The sequence below is a fragment of the Panthera onca genome, chromosome A3 (genome assembly GCF_046562875.1).
Source record: "Panthera onca isolate mPanOnc1 chromosome A3, mPanOnc1 haplotype 2, whole genome shotgun sequence".
NCBI classification, from domain to species: Eukaryota; Metazoa; Chordata; class Mammalia; order Carnivora; family Felidae; genus Panthera; species Panthera onca.
Genome location: NC_138341.1, coordinates 11,768,521 through 11,796,048, shown reverse-complemented (window position 1 = coordinate 11,796,048; position 27,528 = coordinate 11,768,521). Strand labels below are relative to the sequence as shown.

The 27,528-nt window shown below is 41.2% G+C and overlaps 1 protein-coding gene across 2 annotated transcripts in view; it reads left to right on the top strand.

The window, feature by feature from the left end:
• Positions 1-880: 880 nt before the first annotated feature.
• Positions 881-27,528, top strand: part of NBAS (NBAS subunit of NRZ tethering complex) — a 329,610-nt gene continuing 302,962 nt past the window's right edge. Inside the window, exons 1-9 of one of the 2 annotated variants that reach the window (XM_078444965.2) lie at positions 881-1,068; positions 3,372-3,426; positions 6,060-6,096; positions 8,798-8,875; positions 9,232-9,279; positions 14,456-14,499; positions 22,978-23,111; positions 25,537-25,670; positions 27,403-27,501. In XM_078444965.2, coding sequence (XP_078301091.2) covers positions 952-1,068; positions 3,372-3,426; positions 6,060-6,096; positions 8,798-8,875; positions 9,232-9,279; positions 14,456-14,499; positions 22,978-23,111; positions 25,537-25,670; positions 27,403-27,501 — 746 coding nt within the window. In that variant the 5' untranslated portion in view covers positions 881-951. The remainder of the gene's footprint in view (positions 1,069-3,371; positions 3,427-6,059; positions 6,097-8,797; positions 8,876-9,231; positions 9,280-14,455; positions 14,500-22,977; positions 23,112-25,536; positions 25,671-27,402; positions 27,502-27,528) is intronic. The other variant, XM_078444964.2, reaches the window with a different exon arrangement.

Here is a 27,528-nt window from a genome sequence, read left to right as displayed (position 1 = left end):
GGCTTCCCAGCTGAGGCTTTTAATTGCATTATTGCCTAACGCATCTTGATGGATATTGTGCAATTTAATTCCTGCAGGAAATGTTCAGTATTTGTGTTTCTTTTGAATGTGAGACAGGCTAATTCCTTGCACACTGTACATTCATTAGGTTTACAATAAGCTCTGCTTTCAAGTACAGGGCTTTCCACATAGAGGCACTTGTTAAATGAATAAATGAACAAATGAGGCTGGCATTTTAGCTCCCTCCAAGTAGGTTCTCAATGTATTATTGCAAGTTTCTTGCCTCCATGCCCTTTTCTCACTTGGGCTCTATTCAGCTGCCTGTGCTCTTTCAACTGTATATTTTTCTGCCTGTCTTTGCCCATCCCATTTCCGCTTGCTTGAGACGCTCTCCCCAAACCTTCTTAATTCTGCCTAATATTAAAGACCCAGGACAAGCTCCACTTCCTCCGGGAAGCCGCTCCAGACTCTCTGAACTTTGTTGCCTTTTCTGAGCTCCTATAGCATTATTCGTCTGACAGCAATCATTGGCTTAGTATCTACCGAGTTGCATCATTTTTGGTGTTTATTAAAAAAAAAACAGTTTGCACTCTTTCTATGCATTTGCCAACAAATACACAAATGAATGTTAGCATCTTAGGAAGATACTTTCACCATTTTTGTTTTATAGAAGCTGGCTGGATACGAGGGGCTCAGACTTGGCGCATCTGACGCAGATTAATAAAGAAGCAGTGCACCGGGCCCAGGACCTAAATCGTACTCCAGACAAGCCAAAGTCACCGTTCTTCCTATTCATTAAAGGGTTAATCTAGCACTTCCTTTCCACGCCCAGCTCCACGCCCAGCTAACTCCACCCCTCCCAGGGAGTCTTAAGCAGCCGCGGTGCAGGAAGCTTGTCCTTGGCGGGATGCCGTAGTGGCCCTGGCCCGGTGGCTCAGTTGCCCCGCGAACATGGCGGCCTCCGAGTCAGCGCCGGCGGTGAATCCAGGCACCGCGGAGGCTGAGGAGGAGACGATTCTCTATGACTTGTTGGTCAACACCGAGTGGCCCTCGGAGACAGAAGTGCAGGTGAACCAGGCCCCTCCAGAGCTGCGGCCAGCATGGCGCGGACGCTGTCCGGGCAGAGCCACGTAAACTGGAGCCACGTAGGGGAGTGGAGCCGGGTGGGAGGGGGAGCAAGGTTCCGCCGCTTGTACCGTCGCCTTGGCAACGGCACCGCGGGCTAGCTGGGGTCTGGTTCCGCTAAAGCAGGGGTACCTGAGATCCCTCCTGGGCTCCCAATTCTGTTGTCGGGATAGAACCTCGGGCTCTGGGTCTCAGTTTCATTGTATTTGGAGGGGAGGCACAGCGTTGGGACTCCAGGGTCCTTCTGCTGTCTGGACTCTGGGTGGTCCTTTCAGGAAGGCGAGGCAAGAGCTGACCAGGGCTGAGCCTCATCTGCAGCGGGAGAACTTTCCAGGACCCTACAGTCATCTCAGCAGCTGGAGGGCCGCCACTGAAACCTTTACTCCTCCTTGGGGCTGAATTGCGCCCATTCTTGTGTACTTCAGTAAAGAAGCATTTAGTGTGCTTGTATGTCCGTCCATGTCCCAAATACTGTGTTGGGCGCTGGGCGTAGGAAGGTGAATAACTTTTGTGGTGCCTGCAGTCTAGACTGGGGCCAGTCCAGTAAACATTTTTCATCACTTAGCGTAATTGCGCTGTGCTGGTGGTGTGAACAGAATGCTGCCAGAGGGAAAAGTGAGGAGGTGCTGATCCGCAGTTAGGTTTCCTGCTAAAGAAGAGGTTCTAGAGGTTGGTAACCTGCATTGGACCTTAGGGTCTGCAGTCATTCCTTAGAGAGGGGCCTCTCAGCGCAAGGTGAATAGTAGGGGCCAGGAACCCACATTTATTCAACACATTTTTTGAGTGCCTAACTTGTGCCAGTCATTGTTTTCGACTCAGAGGATGCAGCAAGGGCCAAAAGGACTTTTATTAAAATCAGGCAGTCCGACCATATGAATTCTTTTTTCACATCTTTCCTGGGTGTTTCTTTACTAGAGAAACTACTCATTTTCTTATAAAGTTTGTAGTTTTTCTTTAACCTCCTTCCCCCTTGCAGTTTCTGCTTGTCTTGAATAATGTATTTTTTAGGCTGGCAGAGATCTGCATACATACTACTGTTTTTCGAGTACAGTATTTACTTAGTTGATGTTTGTCTTGAACAAAGTGAATATTGTAGGTCCTGCAGCTAGGGTGTTGTTGCTGCTGCTATTGGTTGAACAAATACTGGTTTTCACTGTGTGGCACCCACTGGTTAATTACAGGAATGTTTCAGAATGCTTAACATTTTAAATTGATTAAAAAAAGAAGCACAGTATCAGCTTCCATTGAAACCTCTGAGCACTTTTTTTTTTTTTTTTTTGGTTCTATTGATTTCAGCTGTCTAAATTCAAGCTCTTGGAAGGGCAATTGCATCTGATTCATCTTTATAACCCTCCCCGGGACCAAATTGTGTCTTAACTGCAAAGCGGATAATCGGTTCATGTTTGTGGAATGGAATCATTTTTCTGTGCTTTTAAGACCTATCTGTCTGCCCTTACTGCTCCTTCCTTAACAGTACATGAGTGCGTTTTATTCATTATTTGTTGCTTCTGCTATTGTTTACCCTACTCGGTTTAGTCTATACTTAAGGAACTATTTAACACAGCAATTGTATATCCGTGTGTTAGTGGGATTTCCTCTGTGGGCCTGCAACAAATAATAAGCTTGCCTCCAAGATACGAGTTTATTAATCCGTATGACCACTTTTCCAAGCAAAACTTAGGCCACTGTAACCCACCCAAATAGCCCGTGCTGGACTGGCAACTAGTATGGTCTTGGGCTGGTGTTTTGATGTTTGGTGTTTGAGGGGCACTTGGGTGGCTCAGTTGGTTAAAGGTCCGACTTCAGCTCAGGTCATGATCTTGCAGTCTGAGTTTGAGCCCTTCATCGGGCTCTGTGCTGACGAGTCAGAGCCTGGAGCCTGCTTCAGATTCTGTGTTTCCCTCGCTCTCTGCCCTTCCCCAACTCATGCTCTGTCTCTGTCTTTCAAAAATGTATAAATGTTAAAGAGAAATTAATTACGTGATGTTTGGTATTTGACTTTCCATCTTGAATCTTTGTATTCCCTAGCAAAGTTTGTGCTGACAAATGCCTATAACTCCACTGTGCTCAGTTTTGCTCCCACTGTTTTCAGTCCTGCTTTTCCTTCTTTTGTCTCTGAATAGTAGTTTTTAAATACTGGTAGCTGTACCCTGTACTGAGCATTAGCAAAAGAATATAATTTTACATGTTGTGTCAGTATCACAAGAAAATTCTCAAACGTAATACATTTTTCTTTCCAATTGCAGTCTAGAGGCAACCGAAAACATGGTGCATACTTTATCATCACCAAAGCAATTAGAGGTAATGTAGCTTATTTATTTTTCTCTATATAATGATAAGAGCAGATGATTTTTTTCCCATTTCATTTGTAACTTTATTGTTTTTGAAACTTTAGGAGTTTTAAAAATGTTCTTTAGACTTATAACGGAAAGCCTGATAAAAGTGAATAGCATACATGTTACCTGAATTTAATTTTTTATATGTATGCATATTAATTACGTATGATATATGGGTATATAGGTGTATATGCCGATATATGTGTGCATACACACATTTTTAATGCAGTTGAGAGCTAAAATATGGCTTAACTTTAACCCTTATGAATGTATTCTAGAAGAAATGAAGAAAATCAAATCCAGTATGGGTCCCAGAGAGTCTAGACATTGAAAGTGAAAAGACAATGACCAGCTGTTTTAAGTGGTTTACACGATATTTCTGCTACATCTGGCCAGAGTTCTTCAGATTAAATATTTTATCAACCAGAGCATTCATGTAACTGCTGACAGAGTTTATGTATACATACGAGCTCACGGTATCAGAGCAAGTCTTCAGCACTTGTTTCTAAGCTGGTGCTATGGGGACTTTATGTACATTTATTGATACAGTCCTTTACCACACCAGCAAGGTAGGTACTGTTATGACTTCGTGTTTTTAGATGAGGAAACTTGCCCAGGATTATTCATTTGGAATTTGACTGCATGTCTTTCTGCCTCCAAAGCTCATCCTCATAACGCTGGTGAATTTGAGCTACTTACACAGAGAAGATTCAGTTTCAAAGGAGTCGAGTACTTGAAATTAACTATTTTATCTCCTGATAAAGATTATTTTCTGATACAAGCGCTAGCATTTTCAGTTTTCATTGTGACTAATGTTTTGAAATTTTGAAAATTTGGAAAATATACCCAGGTGATAAAATTCATTTAGAGAAATTTAGAGAATATGGAAAACCACAAACTTGAATGAACAATTTCTCATTTTACCACCCAGAGAAAACCTGTTGCCCTTCAGATCTTTTTTCATTGATACACATCTACATGTTCACACACACATACACGTTTTATTTTTTTTTTAATTTTTTTAATGCTTATTTATTTTGAGAAAGGGGGTGTGTGTAAGCAGTGGAGAGACAGAGAGAGAGAGAGAGAGAGAGAGAGACAGAGCGAGAGAGAGGGAAGCCCAAGCAGATTCCACAGTGTCTGCACAGAGCCTGATGTGGGGCTCGATCTCACAAACTGTGAGATCATGACCTGAGCCGAAATCCAGAGTCGGACGCTCAACTGACCGAGCGACTCAGGTGCTGCCACACATACACATTTTGATACCATCAACTGATGAATGGATAAAGAAATTGTGGTTTATATACACAATGGAATACTACGTGGCAATGAGAAAAAATGAAATATGGCCTTTTGTAGCAACATGGATGGAACTGGAGAGTGTGATGCTAAGTGAAATAAGCCATACAGAGAAAGACAGATACCATATGGTTTCACTCTTATGTGGATCCTGAGAAACATAACAGAAACCCATGGGGGAGGGGAAGGAAAAAAAAAAAAAAAAAAGAGGTTAGAGTGGGAGAGAGCCAAAGCATAAGAGACTGTTAAAAACTGAGAACAAACTGAGGGTTGATGGGGGATGGGAGGGAGGGGAGGGCAGGTGATGGGTATTGAGGAGGGCACCTTTTGGGATGAGCACTGGGTGTTGTATGGAAACCAATTTGACAGTAAATTTCATATATTAAAAAAAAAAAAATGATAGGATCATATAAAACATTATTTGTCAATAGGATAGTTAACCTTAAAAATAAAACTGTCAGTTATTTTACCAGTAAAAATGGGTTTATTCAGGAATAACAGAATTGCAATTCAGGGCATGCAAGTTACAGCAAAACTACAGCCAAGTTCAACAGAGGAGGGGAACGTTATTTTCTGGAGGAGGAAGAAGTTGTGAGAAGTTGTTTTGAACTAAAAAGCCATTGGAGAAAAGCGTTCTGGGTGATGATGGTTTCTCATTGCCCGAATTGCAGAGGTAGTCGATTTCTTATTGGCGATGTGACAGTACCTCTCTTCCTTGTTGGGGCCTGTAACAGGATATTTTCTTGTTGATGACTCTTCTGTTGAGGTCTGATGCTTCTTCTTGTAGTTAATGTCAAGTGGTACTGCTCTTCCTTCTGGCCTCCTGACTCGACTTAAGTGAGGTGTCCCTTTATTTTCAGTGTGTTAGAGATCTGTGTCTGCTTGACTTCTGCATTTTAGGTATTATTTTTTAAAATCTTTGCTACAAAATATAATAGTATCTTAATTTTTGTACAAATATTTTGGTTTTAAAGGGTGGTTACTGTGACTTCTACTGTATGGTTTTATTAAAGCCTGTTAGGTGAAATTTACATCTCAGACCACCTTTACTTTTTTATACTGTTAGAAAATCCTTCAAAGTTTTGAGGAACAAAAACTTGGGCCTTAATATAAAAAAGTACATGATCTTATAAAAGTTACAGTGCGTATTAGATTATATTCCCTTATTTTAAGAATTTTGTTCTACATATTTTGTAATGACTCAGCAGTATGTTTTAGGTTTATTGTCGATGAAGCTATTGTGAAAGTGATTCCTAAAGAATAGCTGATTCACATTTGGTTTTGCTATTTTTATTACAGATCGTTTATTATTTTTACGCCAATACATCTGGTACAGGTGAGTGTCGCTTCAGAGAATAGTATGAATGTCAAATACAAATATTATCTTATTTATGATTTGAGTTTTCAGAATTGAATCCCAGATTGTGATACAGATGCTGACGTTCCGGTGAATAAAATAGACCTTCTCAAACATTTGATACAGTGACAAGGTAGCTCAGTTGACTTAGGGTAATTTTTGTTCCTTAGTCCTTATTAAGAATATCTCAGGATGACTTCTGCTTCTCTGAGTATTCTCAGCCTTATCTTGAATGCCCACATGATGTGTCTGTAGCTTGGGGATCTTTTTAAGAACAATTTTGCTTTTTACTGGATCAACAACTCTTGTGATCAGTATTCAGTTGCTGTGCATGGGGGGGCAGGGGGTCCTTTATGTTTCTGTTCTTGGGGACTTTTTCGTTCTTTTTAGTGTTAAGGATGTTTTAGGAATGGTGCAAGTTTTCAGCCTTAAAAGAAACAAATGATCATTCTGACAAATGATACAGTTCTGCTCTTGGATAGGTATATAGGGATTGTTTTATAGATTTATTTAACACAGATTTTTTTTTTTTTCCTTAAGGACATTTAATCTTAAACGCTCCAGAGATAAAGAGACCTTTAGCTCTTCTCTAGGATTAGCTCTGATGTTTTTATGCTTTGTGTGTGTGTGTGTAAATTTAATCTTGTTTTTTAGGGGGTGTGGAGTATGATAGGGTAAAGAGATGAGAGTGGAGGGAGGGGCAAGGATGGGAGAGGAGTTAAGAAGTAGGCTATTTTTTCCTGAGCTCACTGGGTGATCTAGCTTGCTAGTCCTGAACATCTTTGGGAAGTGTGGGCAGAAAATATCCAGTATAGGCCAGTGCACCTTGAAGTGATTATCTAATCTTCTGGAGGATATGTTTTGTTATTTTCATAAATAACGTGAAGTTAACTGAAAAAAGTTCAGTTTTTGCTCTTTCATTTTATGGTAATTAAAACTAAAGGTTTTGGGGCCAATATTTGTTTCAAGTGGCTTTTTCTTTTAAAGTTTTTTTTTTCTCTTTTAAGTATGAAATATTACAAACAGAATTATAGATACTGTAAGTTATAACAGGTTTATTATATTATCTACTTGTGTAGGCACATATGCCTATGTGTGATTTAGGCAGTTGTTTGCTCCAGATCGCCTTCTCTCTCTTTGTGCAAAATGTTACAACTTGAGGTGCCCCCCCTCCCCCCCCCCCTTCCCTTGGGAGGATGGATTTTCTTCTCTTCCATCTGTTGATGCTATCACTCACATGCGTGTTTCCTATCTTTGTTATGGTATTTCTGTAACTACCATGGTATTAAATATTTTGTGTTTTAGAAATGAATGCAAGTACACTGAACATATAGTACTGATATATATGTATATATATTTTTTTAACTGGTTTTAAAGTTTATTTATTTTGAGAGAGAGCGAGAGAGTGTGTGCGAGTGGGGGAGGGACAGAGAGACAGGTAGAGAGAGGATCCCAAGTGGGTTCTAAGCCACCAGGAGCCCCATTACTGACATACTTTATTTATTTATCTAAAACAAGTATTGTCATTTTGTTTTTTAAAAATTTTTTTTGAGAGAAGGCGCAAGTGAGTGAGGGGCAGAGAGGGAGAGAATGAGGAGAGCGAGAGAGAAGTGGCTTGAGCTCATCCCATGTGGGATTTGAACTCACAAACCGTGACATCATGACCTGAGCAGAAGTCAGATGCTTAAAGACTGAGCCACCCAGGCGCCCACCGATATATTTTAATTATCTTTTTAGCCTACTTTTTTTGTTTTTTATTTTACACAATTTTTGTTTTATTCTTTTTGTTTTTTTTCTTTCACTAGCTTGTTTTCTTTATTCTTCTTTTCCACCTATTGTCTTGATTTCCTCCTGTGTCACTCTTGCTTTGTTGTATCTGCTCACGCACCCACGGTGGATCCTTCCCTCCTGTCTTTTGTGAATGATGTTAGTATGAGTTTCCGCTTAGCTACTCTTGCACCACTTGAGTGAATTTGACATTGCGGTCTGATCTTGCATGTAGTAAAGGCTTGGGGTTTTGTTTTTTCACAGGGGAGTTCATTCCCATGCCCCCACAGACCAAATTCTAGACTGAGATGAGCTTCTAGAACACCCTCCCCCCCTCCCCCGGGGCCCTGGGTAGGCTCAGGCTCTTCCGTCACTCAGTGCAGTCTCTGATGGGTGCTGGCCTTCGCAGGAGTCTCCCTTCCAACTCCTGTTCTCCCTGTGCCCCGCGGCTCATTTTCTGTCCCAGGTGTTCCCTCCTGATTTCATACCTGTAGCCAATTCTAACTTTAAGTTCCTTTTTCATTTCTAGTGCTTGGAGATTTCTCTTTCTTTCTTACGAAATTTGTTACCGTTGAGTCAGAATTTCTAGGCAAGCATAGAAGGAAGGGTTTCTTACAAGCTCACCTCTGCTATGTTACTGGCATCCTCCATAACCTTTCCTTAGAAAGCTTGTAACATTTATACTTTTGAATATACCACCATGTTTTTCTGGAAAAAGAGTTATGTATCTGGTCAGAAGTTTCAGATAAGCAATTAGTAACTTTGGGTTTTAGGTTTGCCCATATTCGAATTTTATATTTTAATGGAAAAAAAAATCCTCTCGTTATATAGATCTGTATGCTTTTTATAACATTTATCTACTTACATGTATTTTTTCTGATTAGATTTTAAGTTAGTTAATGTGTTGTTTCAGCCCTGTGCCTTTTTTGCTCCCTGATGGACTGGTTCGCTTGGTTAATAAACAGATACATTGGCATTTGGTACTTGCAAGGTAAGGTATTAAAAATTGATACAGTTTTCTTTAGTGGGGTTAGCACTTCAGTTTCGTTATGGATATTGGGGTCCCTTTGTCTTGCATTCTTGCTTTTTTTTATTGTATATAAATTCCTTTTACATATTATTTGTTACATATTATTTGTGTCTCTTCAATGAATTCCACTGTATTGAATCACTTTGCACTTTGGTACCTTTTATGCTCGTTTAATTTTGAGGTCAAAAGTTGGATAATTGAAGGTGTGAAAAAGATAAAAAATAATTTTTAACTTCTTAGAATAACTTCATCTTTGAAGACAGCTACAAATATTCACGTAACTTTTTTTTTTTTTTTTTTTCCCCTCTCTATGAAAGCAATGGAAAAATTTTGGCTGCTGTTCAAGATCAGTGTGTGGAGATCAGGTAATTGTTAATATTACTCCTATTCAGAATTTTCCCTTGAGAAAATTTTCCTTCATTTATGGGAACTAAGTTTTTTGAAGGGCTTATTTAAAGGGCTTTTGCTCTTAACTCCCATAATTTTGTGGGTTGGTGTCAAATGGCAACTTCTGCCAATTACAGGACAAAGGATGCTTTGTTAGAGTCACATGGTCTACTTCCCCAGATCCCTCTCTTCTGCCCTGGGCAGTTGTACTTTTTCAGTAGACCAGGCACATCTTTAGAACTCTGGGAGTCACTCTTGGTTGACTGGTCACTGCTAAGTCCACCAAGACAGATGCTCAAGAAGGTATTGAAAAAGTAGGGGCCGCCTTGCTCTGTTGGCCTAAAGCTGTACGTGGAACGTGAGTCTGCAAGACGAAGAGTACGTATTACTTGAGATCAGTGATAGTCTCTGTCCTTTTGAGACATTCGTCGGTATTACGTACACATCTGAAAGTCTTCTCTAAGCTGAGCTTTTCACGTACTTTATTTTTAAGTAATATATCAGTTGTGAAAGAAGTAGCAACAACAGAAAGTAACTCAGGAAAACTAGTTAATTTTTTTTTTTTTTTTTTTTTTGGAAATTAGCACTAGCAGACTAAATGTGTTGCACTTCTAAAATTCGAGGCTACTTCTTTCTGCAGGCAAGGCCTGACTCTTGGTTTTCAAAAAATAAGTAAGGAGATCAAAATTTTAGGATATCGGTCAAAACTTTTTACCGATACTTCATTATTTTTGATTAAACATAGTATAACGTGCATTCAGTTGTTCCCACCCTGGTGCTAGCTTGTTGTGCAGTTTCTTTCTTTTTCCAGTTATTCAAACAGAACTGGACCCCTCACCTTTTTGGGGAGTGGACAGAGGGCTTGCCCCCATTGGGGCATTGACTTCAGATGGGGAGGCTTTGTTTTGTGATCCCTCTTGAAATCCTCAGGATGGAGAGGATTGGCACTAATGACAGGCTTTCAAAACTACATTGTTTGGGGCGCCTGGGTGGCTCAGTCGGTTAAGCACCAGACCTCGGCTCAGGTCATGATCTCATGGTTTGTGGGTTCAAGCCCCACGTGGGGCTCTGTGCTGACAGTTCAGGGCCTGCAGCCCACTTCAGATTCTGTCTGTCTGTCTCTCTCTCTCCCCCTCCCCTGCTTGCGCGTGTGCGTGCACTCTCCCCCTCCCCTCTCCCCCTCCCCTCTCCCCCTCCCCTCTCCCCCTCCCCTCTCCCCCTCCCCTCTCCCCCTCCCCTCTCCCCCTCCCCTCTCCCCCTCCCCTCTCCCCCTCCCCTCTCCCCCTCCCCTCTCCCCCTCCCCTCTCCCCCTCCCCTCTCCCCCTCCCCTCTCCCCCTCCCCTCTCCCCCTCCCCTCTCCCCCTCCCCTCTCCCCCTCCCCTCTCCCCCTCCCCTCTCCCCCTCCCCTCTCCCCCTCCCCTCTCCCCCTCCCCTCTCCCCCTCCCCTCTCCCCTCCCCTCCCCCTCCCCTCCCTCTCTCTCCCTTCCCCTCCCCCTCTCGCCACCTCCCTCCCTCCCCCCCCAGAAAGAAACATTAAAAAAAAACTGCATTGTTTAATTTGGCATGGCTTTAAAAAACAGACCCTTCTTCTTTTCACAGCATCAGTGAGCGTCAAGCTGGCACAGTTTTGAACTTGGCACTGCTGGTAGAAATGGGTTCGCACTTGCTCTCCGTGTGCTGTAGTGACGTGAAATCTGTCTGAGATGTGTACTTGTGGTGTGACTGTACAAAAACAGCGGTTAGTTGTCAAAACCTCCATCTTTCTCCCGTGAAATGAGAACATCCGTGGAATGATTTTAGGTGTTAGGGTCAGAATGTGCGTGTGGGGATGGGATTGATATTTGGGCCAGTGAAGAGGAGTTTGACCGGGGGTCTCTAGAACTCGGTGATAACATTTTTGAAGAAAGGAATAAAAAAATCATTTGTTTTTATAAAAGGATTTGCTACTGGATTGGTAGAGTGTAAAATATTTATAAAACTTGTACATACATCCAGCTCTAGGAATTCATTCACATAGGTGGTGATCGAGATGAGGGGCTGAGGGAGGATTTCCAGGCAGCTGAAGTGATGCTCATCGAAGTCTTGGTCATCTGGTCTGTAATTTGCAAAAGCTTTTGGTCACATTAGTGTATCTGGGGACTCTTACGTGGTAGAGCACGAATTCCACCAGGAAGCCTTTCAGGAACATACTCCCTATGGATCCTCCCCTTTACGCTCCGGAAATAATCAACACAGTACTGTACTTTGTGATAAGATAACACCAATGACGTTGGGCACCCTTGCAAGTACTTCACAGGTGTTAATTCATTTCATCCTTGCAGAAGCCCCGTGAGGTAGCTTTTGCTATTTTTCTCCATTTTAGAAATGAGGAAGCTGACACAAATGGTTAAATTTCTTTCTTGAGGATTTGAAGTCTGCTGTCCCAGCTTTGGTCTTCCTGCTCTTATCCAGGAATGTATACTACCTTTTGGTCACGTTGTTTAGCCACGTATGCTTGTATTTTTACACGTGGGTTTCCCCTGGTCTAGTTAGCACCGCTGCTTTGCACAACCCCAGGGTTGTCCTTTCCTCAAAATTCAGTGTGAATGGGCTCTGGTGTCTGCGAGGCCACTGTGTGTCTTGGAAGCAGGCCCTGTCTGTTTTCCCGAGCACTGGATATTTCCTTGAACATAATCGGTGCTTTGTTGATGTTTGCTGAATAAGTAAGGTGTTTGCGAGTGGGACAGAGGCAGCAGACGCGGGGAGTGCCTCACCGGGTATAGTCCGCTGACTGCTCAGCCTTGGCAGTCTTTTCCTTCTGCTGAATTAACAGACACACACAGTTTGTAGGGACCTGAAAGGAGAGTCTGAGCGAAGATGTGGAGTCATCATTAAAGAAAAAGGGGTGGGATAGATCCTCAAAGTAAACCCTGTGAACGGTGGCCGAACCTGAATACTTAAGACCTTTGTTCTTGCTCTTCCACGTGTATTTTGTACTCCGGTGTGAAGAACACGTCCGATGCAAGAGTGGCGCCGTCGTGATAGGAGTAGGCCGCTGGCGTTCGGGAAATACTGTTGATTGTATTAGACTATGAGTGATAACTCTAGTGTCTGGGGTCCTTATTCGTTACTTGGAAGCAGTCATAAATAGCAAATGGCAGGGAGAAAGATGGAAAGCTGAAACACATGTTAGTTTTAGTTTAGAGAGAGCCCTGCCTTTTGTAAGATCGGACTAGGGCCGCTGTGTGTGTGTGTGTGTGGTGAGCGGCAGGTAGCCCCAGTCACTTGCTCTTATCTGGCACACCTAACCTGCTTGTGTGCGGGGCTCACGTGGATGAAAAGTGACTTGTTGTGAATTGCTACTTTAATCTGTAATTTGGCAGTAAGTAGGTATTATGTGGCTAACGTGTGTTTCCTTTTTTCCTAAATAGCGAAGTAACAATTTCTTATGATTATGGGCTGTTATAAATATGGGAATAAGGAACCATCACAGAACCCAGTAAAAAGCATTAAAATAAGGGACTCTTCTAAAAAAGGCACCCGCCCCCAAATTTGCTTAAGTGAATACATTTGCGAAGTTTTGACAAAACCAAATTTATGTCTCTCTCCTTCACCTTTCTCAGCGAAAGAGCAATTATTATTTGTGATGATCTGTATTAAGGATGAAAGAAATGAACACTGACTTAGGTCTAGTTTGTGCTAATTTATGCATAATGTCTTCTTTAATCCTTCCCTAAGCAATGAAGGTGATATTACCCATCCCATTTTGTTGAGAGGAAGATGAAACTCCTATTAAATATTTTGTCCAGGTTACCCAGATAGAGCTGAAATCAGGTCAGCTTCACTTCAAAGACCATGTTCTTCTGTCTTCCGTGCGGAGGCTGAATAGTCAATTTCTTGAGGAAGTTTATTAACATATTTATAATTGGCTTTTGTCATAATACAGTATCTTAATAAACAGCTAAAAATATTAGTGTTTAAAATTTGTTTTAAAAGTAATGCTTAGTCACTTTACCAATATTAGAAAATAGTTAAGTATTCAAGAAAGAAGAACTACAAATTACAGTTCAGCCAAATGTTGTATGTTCTTTGGAATTTTTCTGTGTGTGTGTGTGTGTATGTGTGGGTAATACTTAGTCTAACAATACTCTGCATTCTATTTGATATGTCTTCTCTTGATAAGTTTTGAAAATTATAAGCATCTTTCCATGTCACATACAGTAATTGCATAATATTTCATTGAGTGCAGTTGGCAAAATCTAATCTTATACTGGGTACATTTTTCTCTTTCATAAATTAGGCTCCATGAATTTCCTTGAGATCTGTGTGTATCTGTAATTATTTCCTAGAGATAACTTCATTATAGAAATTGAGGCAATGGATCAAATGACCGTAGACGTTAAGGTTTTAGATAATTGTTATGAAATTATTTTCTAGATGGTTTACCAACTTTTCATTTTTGAACATATAATAATTAAACTACTTAGGCATATATTTCAAGATCACAGATTTTAAATAGGTCACTGGTAACAAATATGGTCACTTATTAAAGCTATTTGATTTATTAAAAGCAAGACCTTTTTTTTTCCTCTTAAAATGTTTATTTTTGAGAGAGAGCGGGGGAGGGGCAGAGAGAGAGGGAGACAGAGGATCCGAAGCTGCACTGCCAGCACAGAGCCTGATGTGGAGCTCGAACCATGAAATCATGACCTGAGCCGAAATCAGAAATCAGATGCTTACCCGACTGAGCCAGCCAGGTGCCCTGATCTTTTTTCTTAAGTGATTTAAACTTTGTAATATGATACAGACCATGGCTCGTGACCAAAATCAATCTGTGGAGCTTTAAAAAAACGTTGTTTCTTGGATCCCATTCCGTATTTGCTGAATCAGAATGTTTGGGGAGGGGGCCAATGTCTCTATTGTATTAAAAGACCATGCTTAATCTCATTCTTGTATTGCCGTATTCTAGGTATAGCTCCATTTCTGGTGAAATAAGGTTGGGAGAAAATGTCGCCAATGAAAGGGACTTGTTTGAGCACAAATCCATGTCTGAGAGAAGGACTGGTTTGGTGTTGTGCGGACAAGTCTCTTGTATCATTTTTGTGGGGTTTCATAGTGCGACAAAATATGTTGTGATGGTGAAACTATTGGCTTAATTTTACACATATTTTGCAGGTCCGCAAAAGATGATTTTACATCCATTATTGGGAAATGTCAAGGTAAGAGTTTCCAAAATACTTACAAAATGGAAGTTTCAAAGTTGCAACAGTTAACAGTATTTCTTAAAAGTCAGAATAGATGTTAAATATTAACAAAGATTGTTGTGACTTTATTAAATACTTTTAAAACATCTTAACTGATTTCTCTTACTGTCTTAAAATGTTTTGCTTAGTCCATTTTGGACCATTTTGAAGAGATTTGAAATTGAAGCTGTTTTTAAAATAAAAGTCTGTGCCAGTTTTGGGATAAAGTATTTGTGTCCCTAATCTTTGTTTTTTGTTTTTTTTTTTTTTTGACTTTTTAAAAATCTTAATCTCTACATTCAGTGTGGGTCTTGAAATCATGACCTCGAGATCCAAGAGTCACATGCTGTACTGACTGAACCAGCCAGGCACCTCTAGTCTTTTATTTTGAATTCAATGCAAAAAAACGTATAAGTCAAGTGTTGGAATTTACTCATTCTTCTGGTGATGTATTCAACACCAATTACTATCCTTTATGTACATGAACCATTTTGCGGGGTACTAGGGATATGATTGTGAGCAAAAAGTCACTGTCCCCTACCTCATGAGGTATATAGACACTCAAAATAGAAGTACAAACTGTGACAAATCTGATGAAGGAAAAATACAGAGCAGAGTGAGCGTTTAACCGGGGCTGTGTGACAGGATTGTTAAGAAAAAGTGACTCTGGAAATCAGCCTGAAGGATGCGTAGAAGAGTAGCCATGGGGCGTGTTTCTTTCTGCAGGAGCAGGAGGAAAAGGCAGAGGGAACTAGGAGGACCTAATCAGGACCTTTCAGTCTGTGTGTCCCTTAAGATCTCCCTGCCATACATCCCGTGTTCTAGCACAGAGCCTCTTGTGCTTTTCTAGCCCCCCGCCCCGTGCTCTTCACGCCTTGGTACAGATAGTTCCTTTTGCCTAGAAACTCTCACTTTTATATTTAATTAACGAGTCTTGCATATTTCAGTTCAGGCATCAGCTCTTTTGGGAAACCTCCCTCCCTGCCTGCTTCCTCCTCATTTGTGCATCTTTCTTAATGTTTTCCTTGGACTTGTTTGAACATGTATCACCATACATAGGCTAATCTGCTTTTTTCCCCTTAGTTGTTGCTATGCTTATCTGTTTCCCGGTTAGACTGTAAATTCTTTGAAGGCAGGGCTCCCATCTTATTCAGCTTTTTTTTTGTTCCTGGTGCCAAGCATGGTGTCTAACACCATAATAGGCACACAGTTTTTGACCCTATCAAATAGGTAATGACACTTGAGAACTATTACAATAATGTTTGTAAGTTTGTGTGTGAACCAAGTATATTTGTCTATTTCCTGTGAGTTTTAGAAGTTCGTGACTGTATGTATGTATATATATATATATATCTATATATATATATAGATATATAGATTTATAATTTGTATGTAGAGAGAGGGAAGGAGGGAGAGAGAAAGAGAAAGTGAGACTGAGTGAGTGGGGGGTGGGGGGCAGAGGAAGAGGGAGAGAGATTCTTATGCGAGCTCTATGCCTGACATGGGGCTTGATCTCACAACCCTGGGATTGTGACCTGAGCCAGAATAGTCAGTCGGAAGCCTAATTGACTGAGCCATCCAGGTGTCCCCTGCCCCCACCATGCTTTTATTCTTACTGCACACAAATGTGTATACATGCCGCAAACAATAAGGGTAGATAAGAGGTCCTGTTTGCTTAGTAACCTGTTGAGAATAATAGAAGGAGAGTGGTGTGTGTGCATTTCTAAAGTTTGGGGTACTAGCATTTTCTGAATTTAGTCTCAGTAGTCTTCACCAGCGCTTATTAAAGTAGACCAGACCTGGCTTAAATAATGCGTAAGGATCAAGATGTTCCCAGAAGGATAATTTAGGGATAGATATTCAATTATGTTTTTCCCAGTGCTGTGCTTCTGTTGGGTGAGGGCTTGGGGGGCCCGTGGTGAGCTGCTGAGAAGCATGTTCGGCATGTTGGAGTGATTCAGACATGCAGGGTCCTTTTGAGCTGTGACATTAGACATCCACTCTTAACCAGTACGTAAACTGAAAGATCTACAAGTTAACATGAAAATAGGAAGCTTATCCCTCTGTATTTCACACAAATTATAATATTTGTTAGAGGTTTTAGTGCATACAGTTAATGTGGCAGCATGGATGGGATAATAATGCTTTGCGAACTAATGTTTTATTTTGTTGGCTTCCAAATGTATGAATTTATGACCTTAATGCTGCATTAATGGCTTCTTTCCATTTCATATAATTTGAGGTAATGATCATTTGCTTATTATCTGACTCTTCTTTATAGGAATAACTCTCATATGCCAAATGAGATTTCCTGTGTCTGCCTGGAGAAAAGGAGCCAGATTGTTATTAATGCATTTTTGAAACTACATATTGCAGAGTCTGCAAACTAAAATAGGAACTGTTTGGTTCCACTTTGATATTTTTCAATTATCGCTTTATAAAATAGATGCCATTTGAGAATGTTTTAAATGTGGGTTGCAACTTGTTTTGGCTCTGTTTGCCAGGCCATAAATACTAGTCTTCTCTTCCTGTCTTGAATAGTGACCTAAATAATACCACAAGGAATTAGATTTTTTTTTTTTTTTTTTTTTTTTTTTTTTTTTTTTTAGAGCTGTACTATGTTAAGAGATTTCTCTCCTATTTCTGATTTTGAGATCCCGTAAACCAGAGCTTCTGGTACCAAGCAGTAGTTCGCCTGTTGTGAGGAGCTGAGGTCCCCTCAGTGCACTGGTGGCCTGGTGGGCCCCATGACAGCCCAGGCCCAGACACCGTCTTTTGTGTTTTTGTATTTCTAGAACCTGGCTCGATATCTCGATATTTTATAGCTTCCATCACATTTCTGTTGACATTCTCTATATACTGCCTATGTTTATGTTTTTCTTTGAATTCCCAAATATGCTATAATAGCTGTTTTGAAGTCCTTGTCTGCTCATTCCTCAGTTTGTAGCATTTCTGGGCGTGTTTCTATTGGCTGAGTTTTCCCATGATTATGTATATTTTCCTGCACTTTAGATTGTATGCTCAACATTATGGAGCTGAGCTAGCGAGCCTTGTTATCATCCCTACTAGAGTATTGAGGTTTGCTCTGGGAAGTAGTTAATCAGCTTAATTTTTTAAGGCTTTTTTTTTTTTTTTTAAGTCTTCTAACATAGGTTTAGAGTAGCTTTTATTTTGGGGTTAGGTTAGTCCTACTTTATGGTGGAGTCTTTCTGGGATGTCTTATGAAAGCTCCGAGTGTTCATGAACGTCTCTCCACTCTGATGAGGTGGAACTCAAACATTTCCAAATCCTCTCCTACCTCTGGAAGTCGCTTTTGCCGATAGTCAGTCCCCTTCTCCTTGGCGGTGTGGCCCTGTGGAATGTGTGTGTGTGTGTGTGTGTGTGTGTGTGTGTGTGGCGCCAAAGACCCAGGGCTCATCTCTGCACATTTTTCAGTTTCCTTCTCTGCCTCCCTCACTTCCCTCTGGAAAGCTGCCTTGCAGGTGGTATTCAGCTCTGTAGCTCCAGTGTAGCTCTGTGAGTCCATTCTGTATCTGCTCAGTTCCTTGAGATTTGCACGTGCAGCTGGAGGTCTCTCTTCACACAAGGCGGTCTAGAAGGTGCCTACCGGCTGAAAGCAGCCTCTCCCTCGGGTCACAGTCTTGCACTGCCTGTAGATAATGTCTGAAACGGGTCTTTGACATATTTTTCTTTTAACTTTTTTTTTTAATTTATTTTTGGGACAGAGAGAGACAGAGCATGAACGGGAGAGGGGCAGAGAGAGAGGGAGACACAGAATCGGAAACAGGCTCCAGGCTCCGAGCCATCAGCCCAGAGCCTGACGCGGGGCTCGAACTCACAGAGCTCGACATCGTGACCTGGCTGAAGTCGGACGCTTAACCGACTGCGCCACCCAGGCGCCCCAGTGGGAGATCTAGTCTGAAACTAGTTACCCTGTTTATTTTATTACAAAAGCAGTACATACACGTAACAAATTCAAACAATGCAGAGGCAGAGAACGTAAAGTTTTCTTTTCCATTTGCATCTCTCATGGGGACTTATATTACTGATTTAATATAAAATCTCTGCTTCTGTAAACCTGTACATAGATGGATTGACTTTGTCATTAACAAGTCGCGATCCTATTGTGGACTTTGTTCCCAGCTTGCTCTCCCTCTGACTGTATCGATGTCTTTCCTAATCAGTGTGTACAGATGCATTTCAGTCTTTTCAGCATAGCCACAGTCTTCCCCTGTAAGAATGTGAACCACATTTTATTCATCTGTTCTCCTCTTGATAGAAATTTACGTTGCTTACAGGGGCTTGTTTCCTTCCTCTTTTTCTTACCCATCTTCTCCCCCATCCCTCTTCACCAGCGCTGGAAAGACATCCTGTTTGTGTCTGGGTGTAGTACTCAAATAGCTACTGCTGTAATTCTTTCCAGAAGGTTCCACCTATATATACAACTATGAAAAAGGTATGATGGAAGCAGTTTTTTTGCTCCGCTGTCAGCACCGTATGTTACCTATTTAAGAAGTATTTGTTAGGTTCACTGGCAAAGGATAAATTAGTATCTCATTTTCAATTTACATTTTTTTTAGTTATTAGAGCATATGTTAAGTGGCTATTTTTATTTTTTTGTGCATTGTTAGATCATACCCTTTTGCCTATATTACCCTTAGCTTACTTGTTCTTATTGGCTTGATAGTATGAATGTTAATACTTTGTCACATATGTTACAGATATTGTCACCCAATTGATTTCCTTTGAAATTTGTTGTGGTGGTGTGTTTTTTTTTTTTTTTTTCTCTTGTGACTACATTTGCCCTTTTTTTTTTTTTTCTTTTCTTTTCCTAGTATGATTTCAGAGTTTCTCGTCATGGTTAGACCTTTCTCATTCTAGGATTATAAGATTTTTCTCGTGTCTTTGCCAGTGCTTACTTCAAACATTCGAGACTCCAAGTCTTCGTAGCCCCACTAGTTTGCTTTTGCTCACTGGTTCTCGATTTAGCAGTCAGAGCGAGTCCGGGGGAGATTGTTCATTCAACCCTTCATTTTGCAAATGACCAAGCGGCACCTTGGTGCTCTCCCCAAGCTCACACCCCTTGGTTTTATGGCAGCGCTGAGAAGAGAACCCAGTGTTCCTTACCTCGTAATCTTGTCCTGTGTCTCTAATCCGGGGGCTGAGCCCTGGATTAGCGTGTGGTCTGTTGGCGCTTGAGTGCTGACTGCTACCACCAGTGTGCTAGGCCCCGGCGAGGCAGTTCGGAACAAGATGGAGCCGGGCCCAGGCATTTTGGAATTTATAGCTTAAGTGAGTAGACAGATGATAAAAAGTAGACCAACATGTGCATAATCGTTTGGGATCAGATATGTGGAGGAAAGGAAACCAGTGGGCGGTGGCGAATAATGGGGCCTTGGGTTGCTTTAGCCAGGGTGGTCAGAGAACGCATCCTGGGGAAGCGGTACATAAAGTGAGACCTGAAAGATGAAAAGGAGCCAAGAGAGGGCCTAGGGAAAGGGTTCCAGGCTGAGAAAACAGCACAGACAAAAGCGTAAGGTGGGAAAGAACTTGGCACCCAGGCAGGTTGAAGGGGCTGCAGCCGGTGCAAGATATGAGCAAGAATGAACAGTCTGACCATGAATGTGGAGGTTGTCAGATGGCTGGTTAACTTGACCAGCAGCCTTTCTGAATACCCTTCAGACAACCCCATTAACACTTAAATCTGGACTGTTTGTTCCTCTCCAAAACCACACAGTCGGCTGGAAGAATCTGTTGATAAAGCCTTTATTTTTACATTGTTATGTGAAATCTTATTTTGTAATGAAAACATCTTTATCTGGGTCAAAACACATGCAGAGTTTTCTGGAGCTACTGGCTATAACTAAAAGTAATAGTAAAAACAAATCCCCTTTAGATGGAACCTATTTCAGACAGAAACAGAATGTGGTGCATAAATCTGTTTATCCTAGCAAAATGAAATAAGAGGAAAAAACCCGGTTATCACAGGTAAAACAGTAATAATGGAAAAATATTGCTGTGTTTCTTGAGCACATGAATATTTTTCAGGGCATTAAAGTGTCCTCTTGCTGGTGCTTATGTGGCATCTGTGTGTATGTGGGTCTTGTATTGTGTTGTTTATCATTTTGTGCCTGTGTTTACTTCCAAGTTTGGATTTTTTTTAGCTTTATAAAGACAGAGAACTGATATTTTTCTTCATTTTATTATCATTAAAAAAGTTGCTTTTCTAGAGTGTATGTAGTATTTTGTTTATCTTTAATAAATCCACTAGACCCTCCTGTATTCAGAGGCCCGCTTGGATTTTTTTTTTTTTTTTTTTTTTTTTGGTATGTTTTTTACCTGTTGACAAATAGACAAACTCCTTGATGTCTGGTACACTTTCCTCATATAAAGAACATATATTATGGGTATTACAGAGATAAGAGGGAAGTCTGAATTCTGTGTTATCTCTTTTAGGTGGAAAGAAGTCTTCAGTTATGTGATTCATGTTTAATTGGTAGTCCTTGAAGGATGCTAAACTCTTACTGTTACCTTGTCCTGTTAATACAGACTTCTCTGAAAGACGTAGTCTTCACTTACTAGTGAAGATTAGAAAGTGAAACTAATCACTTTCTGTTCCAGGTCCCAGGATGGCAGTGTTGAGTAGGACACTGTCTGTGATTTCATGGAGTTCAGAACGGGTGGGGGCAACAGTCATGGAAACAACATAATACGATGCGATCAATGCTATGGGGGAGTTTTGTACAGCATATCTGGGGCACAGAGAGGAGAGCAGTCAGTTTGGGAGAATGTCCAGGAAGGAGGAGGTAACCACTCCTTAACACAGGTGGTTGTAACAAAAGAGAACCATTTGAGGAGTACTAAGGAAGAACATTCTGGAGCGCCTGGGTGGCTCAGTCGGTTAAGCGGTCGACTTCAGCTCAGGTCATGATCTCGTGGTCTGTGAGTTCAAGCCCCACGTCAGGCTCTGTGCTGACAGCTCGCAGCCTGGAGCCTGCTTCCGATTCTGCGTCTCCCTCTCTCTCTCTGCCCCTCCCCTGTTCACTCTCTGTCTCTGTCTCAAAAATAAATGAATGTTCAAAAAAAAATTAAAAAAGAACCTTCTGGGTAGAGGTAGCAATGTGTACAAAAGGCTGAGACTCGAGTGTGTGTGGTTTGCTTTTTTGCCAGTTGTGTTGTTGGCTCGTCGGATATGTGGAGGTGGTAGCGGTAGGAGGGGACACTGGAAGGCTGTGATGGGGCTATTTGTATGGGGCCGTTCGTGCATGTGGAGGAGTTTGGACTTCATTCTGTTGGAAATGGAGAACCATGCAGCTGCAGGATGGGATCTGTTCCCCTTAGAAAGATCTCTTTGGAGAGTATTGAGGAAGGATTGGGGAGAAAATGGAAGGGAGGAGACCACTTGGGGGGGGGGGGGGGCTGTTGTGAGCGTCTCCGCAAGAGACAGCGAAGCCTTAACTGGGCGATTCTGTTAGGGGAGTAGAGAGGAGCCAGTGCATCTCGGAAACCTTTCTGAGGCCGTCCTGAGGCCCTGTCCAAACTCTGACCGAGAGGCGGTGAGTGTATGGTGGTGAAGTGTTCACTGTTTGGGAAGGCAGGACACGTAGGTCCAGGGCTTTCTTTGCTCTTGACTCGCGATGTCACCTTGTCAGTCCCCTAATCATCTGGAGTCCCTGCTGGTAAAGGAAAAGGCAGTGGCCCTGTCTCTTCAGTGCCGGCATTCTAATGAGGGACAACTGAAGCCCACAAAACATCAAAAGCCTCAAACAAAGCTAACAGAGTCGAGAGTTTCACTGTCCCTTTTCTTGTTTGTTTTTTTGTAGCCGACAGCTTTTTTCTTCATTATTGTACTGAAAAATTCAGAACAGAAAAAGTACAGGTGTTAGATTGTTAAGATTGGTTATTAAAATATTATAATTGCATGACTGATCCAGGATAGTACTTGACTTACCTAATATCTGTGTCTGTGTATTACACATGCGTGTGTATATTTCTTCTGCAGAATACTGCGTTGTATTTCCTTGGTATCTGTATTTGGTATATTTAGAAGATTTCAGGTGAAATTTTCATTTTTTGCTGTTAGAGATGCTGAACTCACTGGATTGGAATTATTTTCTGCCCACTCTCTCTGCTTTTGATCCATTTTAACTTTGTGAGTGTTTTGAGGTGCGCTGTTCCCAGGCCTTTGCCACACCAGGGCATGCTCAGCCTTCACCAGACCACTGGGGTCACCGTCTTTCCTTCCGGAGTAAGCGGGGCAGAGCTGGCTCTGGTTCGGATGTCCCACTCTTACTTGACGTGGCTTTCCGGGAACTGTTCTCTTCGATTGAACTGAAGCATTAGAAATCCTTGGGAGAGGATGTAATAGAGTTGAATAATTTACATTTATAGTTACTGCAGCTAAACTATCTGTGTAACACATTGTTACAACCACTTCTTTTCCTTTCATTGTAGTTCCAAAAGACCCAAAACCCCAGTGGAGACGTGTAGCGTGGAGTTACGATTGTACCCTGCTGGCCTACGCTGAAAGTACGGGAACCGTGAGGGTGTTTGATCTCATGGGAAGCGAACTCTTTGTTATTACCCCGGTATGTATGTAACCGGAAGCTCATTACACGAAAGGCATTCAAACAAGTATGTGAAGGTGCTTGAATGAATGTGAAAGAGGGGAAATAGAAATGTAAGTCTGAGTAAGTTGTGAACTTAAGATATTCAGAATCTAGTAGGTAGATATCTGTACATGAAATATTTTTCCTTTGTATCTTGTAGTGCGGTGTTCAGAGGTAATCCATTGGCATCAAAACATGGTGGGAAGTGGGGCGCCTCGGTGGCTCAGTCGGTTGAGTGTCTGACTCTTGGTTTCGACGGGGGTTCAAGCCCCACATTGGGCTCTGTGCTGATGGTGTGAAGGCTGCTGGGGATTTCTCCGTCTCCCTTCTCTCTGCCCCTCTCCTGCTCATGTTATCTCTCTCTCAAAATAAGTACATTAAAAAAAAAAAAACCAAAAACCTTAACAACAACAACAACAACCCCCCCCCCAAAAAAAACCATGGTGGGAAGTAAATGCTAAACAGAGGTATGGAAAGCTGTTGAGAAGTTCCGGGGGGGAAGAGCAGTCAGTGGGCTGCTGCAATAGGGAACAGCTTTCAGAGGAGCTGCGTCTGTCATCCTAAAAGGATAGAAATTGAAAGGGAGAGTGAAGAAATGACTGGTAGTAATAACTTGTATTTGTGTAGTGCTCTTTACTTTATTAATGAGTTTGACATATATTCTCATTTAATGTTCATAAGAATGCTTCGAGTAGATTGGACAGATATTATCTGTGCTTTACAGTTTGGAAAACTAAAATTGAATTGGGGGTGGGGGGGGGCAGGCTGTTGCCATGGCAATCCAGCTCCTAAGTGAAACAATTTCAGGGACCCAGCACTTTTCACTTTGTGTCCTTCTTCCTTGAATGACCCAAGATACAGAGATAGGTACAACAGCATTTCTAACTCTGGCTGCATCTTAGAATTGCCTGGAAAGCTTTATAAAGAAAAGAAAAACAAAAAATTACTTGATTTTCTAGACTCGACCCGTAGAAATTCTGATTTAATTGATGGGAGTGGGTTCTGGGAATTAATATTGTTTATAGGTTTGTTTTTTTTTTTTCATTTTTTAATGTTTATTTTTGAGAGCATGAGTGAGCGGGGGAGGGTGTGGGTGAGGGAGACACAGAATCCAAAGCAGGCTCCAGGCCCTGAGCTGTCAGCACAGAGCTTGATGGTGGAACTCACAGTGAGATCATGACCTGAGCTGAAGTCAGACGCTCAACCGACTGAGCCACCCAGGCGCCCCTGTTTATAGGTTTTTCAGCTGATTCTAACGAGAAGCTGGGGATAAGAACTTATGATATAGAGAATGGTTTTTGTTCAGAAATAATGAGTGGAAAAACTTGAAAAAATGTGTTAGGCTCCTATTATGGAAGTCCTGGGGAATCACAGTAGGAAGTTTGGATCCCTGTTTCCTGGACTAAGCACTATCTGATAGAAAAGTCATGTGAACTTTATATATGATCGCATGTGTGATTTTAAATCTTCTAGTAGCTGCATTAAGAGTACAAGAAAACAGGTGAAATTTATTTAATATTTAATCCTGTATATCACAAATATTATTTCAGCATGTAATCCATGTAAAGAGTATTAACGAGATACTTTCTTTGATACCAAGGCTTTGAAATTTCATGTTTACTTTTGTAGCCGATCTCAGGACTAGCCACGTATGAGTGTTCAGCAGCCACATGTGGTCACAGTCTTGGTGGTTCTAGACAGTGAGGAGTCATTCAGGGTGATAAACTTTATTATGTGTGCTTCCTAGGGTGCACATGCCTTCAAATCCTTAGCAATATAGCCTGATATTTAGTTAATGGAAAAAGGTTGCCATTGAATGAGTGTTTTAAGTGCCTTTTCCTTCTAGTTGTTGATGGGGCAAATGGGAATTAAGTGAGGCTTTTTTCTTGAAGCATTGTTTCCTGAAGGCAATGCAAATCAACATTTGGAAGGTGATATCTGAGTTCTGTATCTTAGAGTTCTTTAAAAAAAATTTTTTTTTTTTAATGTTTATTTCTGAGACAGAGAGAGACACAGCATGAGTGGGGGAGGGGCATAGAGAGAGGGTGACACAGAATCTGAAGTATCTTAGAGTTCTTTGAAGTTGAATTGTGGCATTGCTCCCTCCCCCTCCCCCCCAATCCACACAATAGAAGTACAGTCTGAACAGAAATTCACGAATCTAGGAGAATCTCTCATCCAAAGAGGATTGTGTGCTTCTAGCCTTTGATTGGGAGGGCAGGTCTAGAGTTGTGTGTCTGGTTCTAGGCACTCTGATTTGCATGATTCTTTAGTATACAGATCAGTTCTGGGGCTGTCTTAATGTGCACCTGGCAGGGCCAATGTCTGGGACGTCTTCCAATTGCACACATGTTAACTTCTGTGTGGTATCTTTTTAGTGACTTAATTTACTCCTTTTCTGCAGGCATCCAGTTTAGCAGGTGATTTGAGCTGTGCCATTGCTGGGTTGATATTTTTAGAATATAAAGCCAGTGCACAGTGGTCTGCAGAACTCCTGGTCATCAATTACCGAGGAGAACTTAAAAGTTACCTCGTAAGGTAAAAAATATACTTTATTTGGGAACTCCGGTTTGACATAATGTTTATTTCTCTGGCTTAGTGTCAGCTTTTGTTTTTTTTCTTTCAGCATTTTACTGTGAAAAATTGCAAATATAATAGGAAGGTTGAAACAATTGTATAGTGAATATTCATATACATTCACTTAAATTCTAGAATGAGGATTTTATTATACTTGCTATATCACATTTCTGTCCATCCCTCTATTTAGCCATTTAATCAGTGTTCTTTGTTAATTAATTTCAGAGTTAATACTTAAATACCTCCACATCATGTCATTAATTAAAGTTCAATATTTGCTTATAGTTTTCTCTTTTGAAGTAAAATTTGCAGATGAAATGAAATGCACAGATCTTAAGTGTACCAGCCAATGAATTATGATAAATGCATGTGCTTGTGCAATTCAAACCTCCATTAAGATGCAGAACATTACCATCATGCTAGAAAGTTCCCTCATGCTCTTGCCCAGTGAATCCGTTTACACCCACCCTTAGAGCAACTGCTGTTTTTTTATTTTTTCTTCTTCTAGATGAGTTTTTCCTGTTCTGGTAATTCACATTAATGGACTCATAATATGCACCCTTCTGTCTAAGGCTTCCTTCATTTAGCATATTTTGAGATTTATTTGCATTTTTTCATGTATCCGTTTATTCCATTTTATTAGAATACATTGTGTTTCATTGTATGAATATTTCATGTGTCTTAGTTTGATTTGTTACAACAGAGTTCCATAACTGGGTGACTTATCAACAACAGAAATTTACTGCTGACACTTCCTGAGGGTGGAATTCTATTCTAGGTACCAGCATGGTTGGGCTGTGGTCTTTTGGCTTACAGACCGCTCTTTGCATGTGGTGGGAATAGAGCTAGCTAGCTCTCTGGCCTCTTGGAAGAAGAGTGATTCCTTTCGTGAGGGTGTTATCCTCATGACCTAATTAATTCCCAAACACCCCACTTCCAAATACCATCATATTGGCGTCAGAGTTTTAACTTACGAATGTTACGGGGGACGCAGGCATTCAATCCGTGGTGGGCAGGGGTGTCCACAGACGTTCAGACCGTAACATTCACGATTTGTGTATTTGCTCTTCTTTTGATGGAATTCTGATTTCCGGTTTTGGGCTACAGTGAATAAAGCTGTTGTGACCATTCTTATTTAACTATTTGTGGATATACATTGTCATTTCTCTTTGGTCACTATCTTTGAGCAGAACTGTTGAGTCATAGGGTAGATATAGTTTATTTTTGTAAGAAACTTCTAGACCTTTTTCCAGAGTTTTTGTATCACTCATATTCCCACAAATAATGTATCTGAGTTCTGGTTGTTTTACATCCTCAGCTGTATTTGGTGGTGTCTTATTTATTTATTTATTTATTTATTATTTTTTATTAAAAAAATTTTTTTTAAATGTTTATGCATTTTTGAGAGACAGAGAGAGACAGAGCATGAGCGGGGAAGGGGCAGAGAGAGGGGGAGACACCAAATCCGAAGCAGGCTCCAGGCTCTGAGCTGTCAGCACAGAGTCTGACGTGGGGCTTAAACTCACAAATTGTGAGATCATGACCTGAGCCGAAGTTGGACGCTCAACCGACTGAGCCACCCAGGCGCCCCTGGTGGTGTTTGTCTTTTAAGTGTAGACATTTCGGTGGGTATTTTTTGGTCTCTCACTGTGCCTTACTGGTATTTATTTCTTATTTACCTTCTTAAATTTAGTGTTGGAACAAATCAGAGCTATCAAGAGAGTCACTGTTTCAGCTTCAGTAGTCATTATCCTCACGGAATCAACACAGCTATTTACCATCCTGGCCACAGGTAAGTAACCATTTCTTCTCTTATATG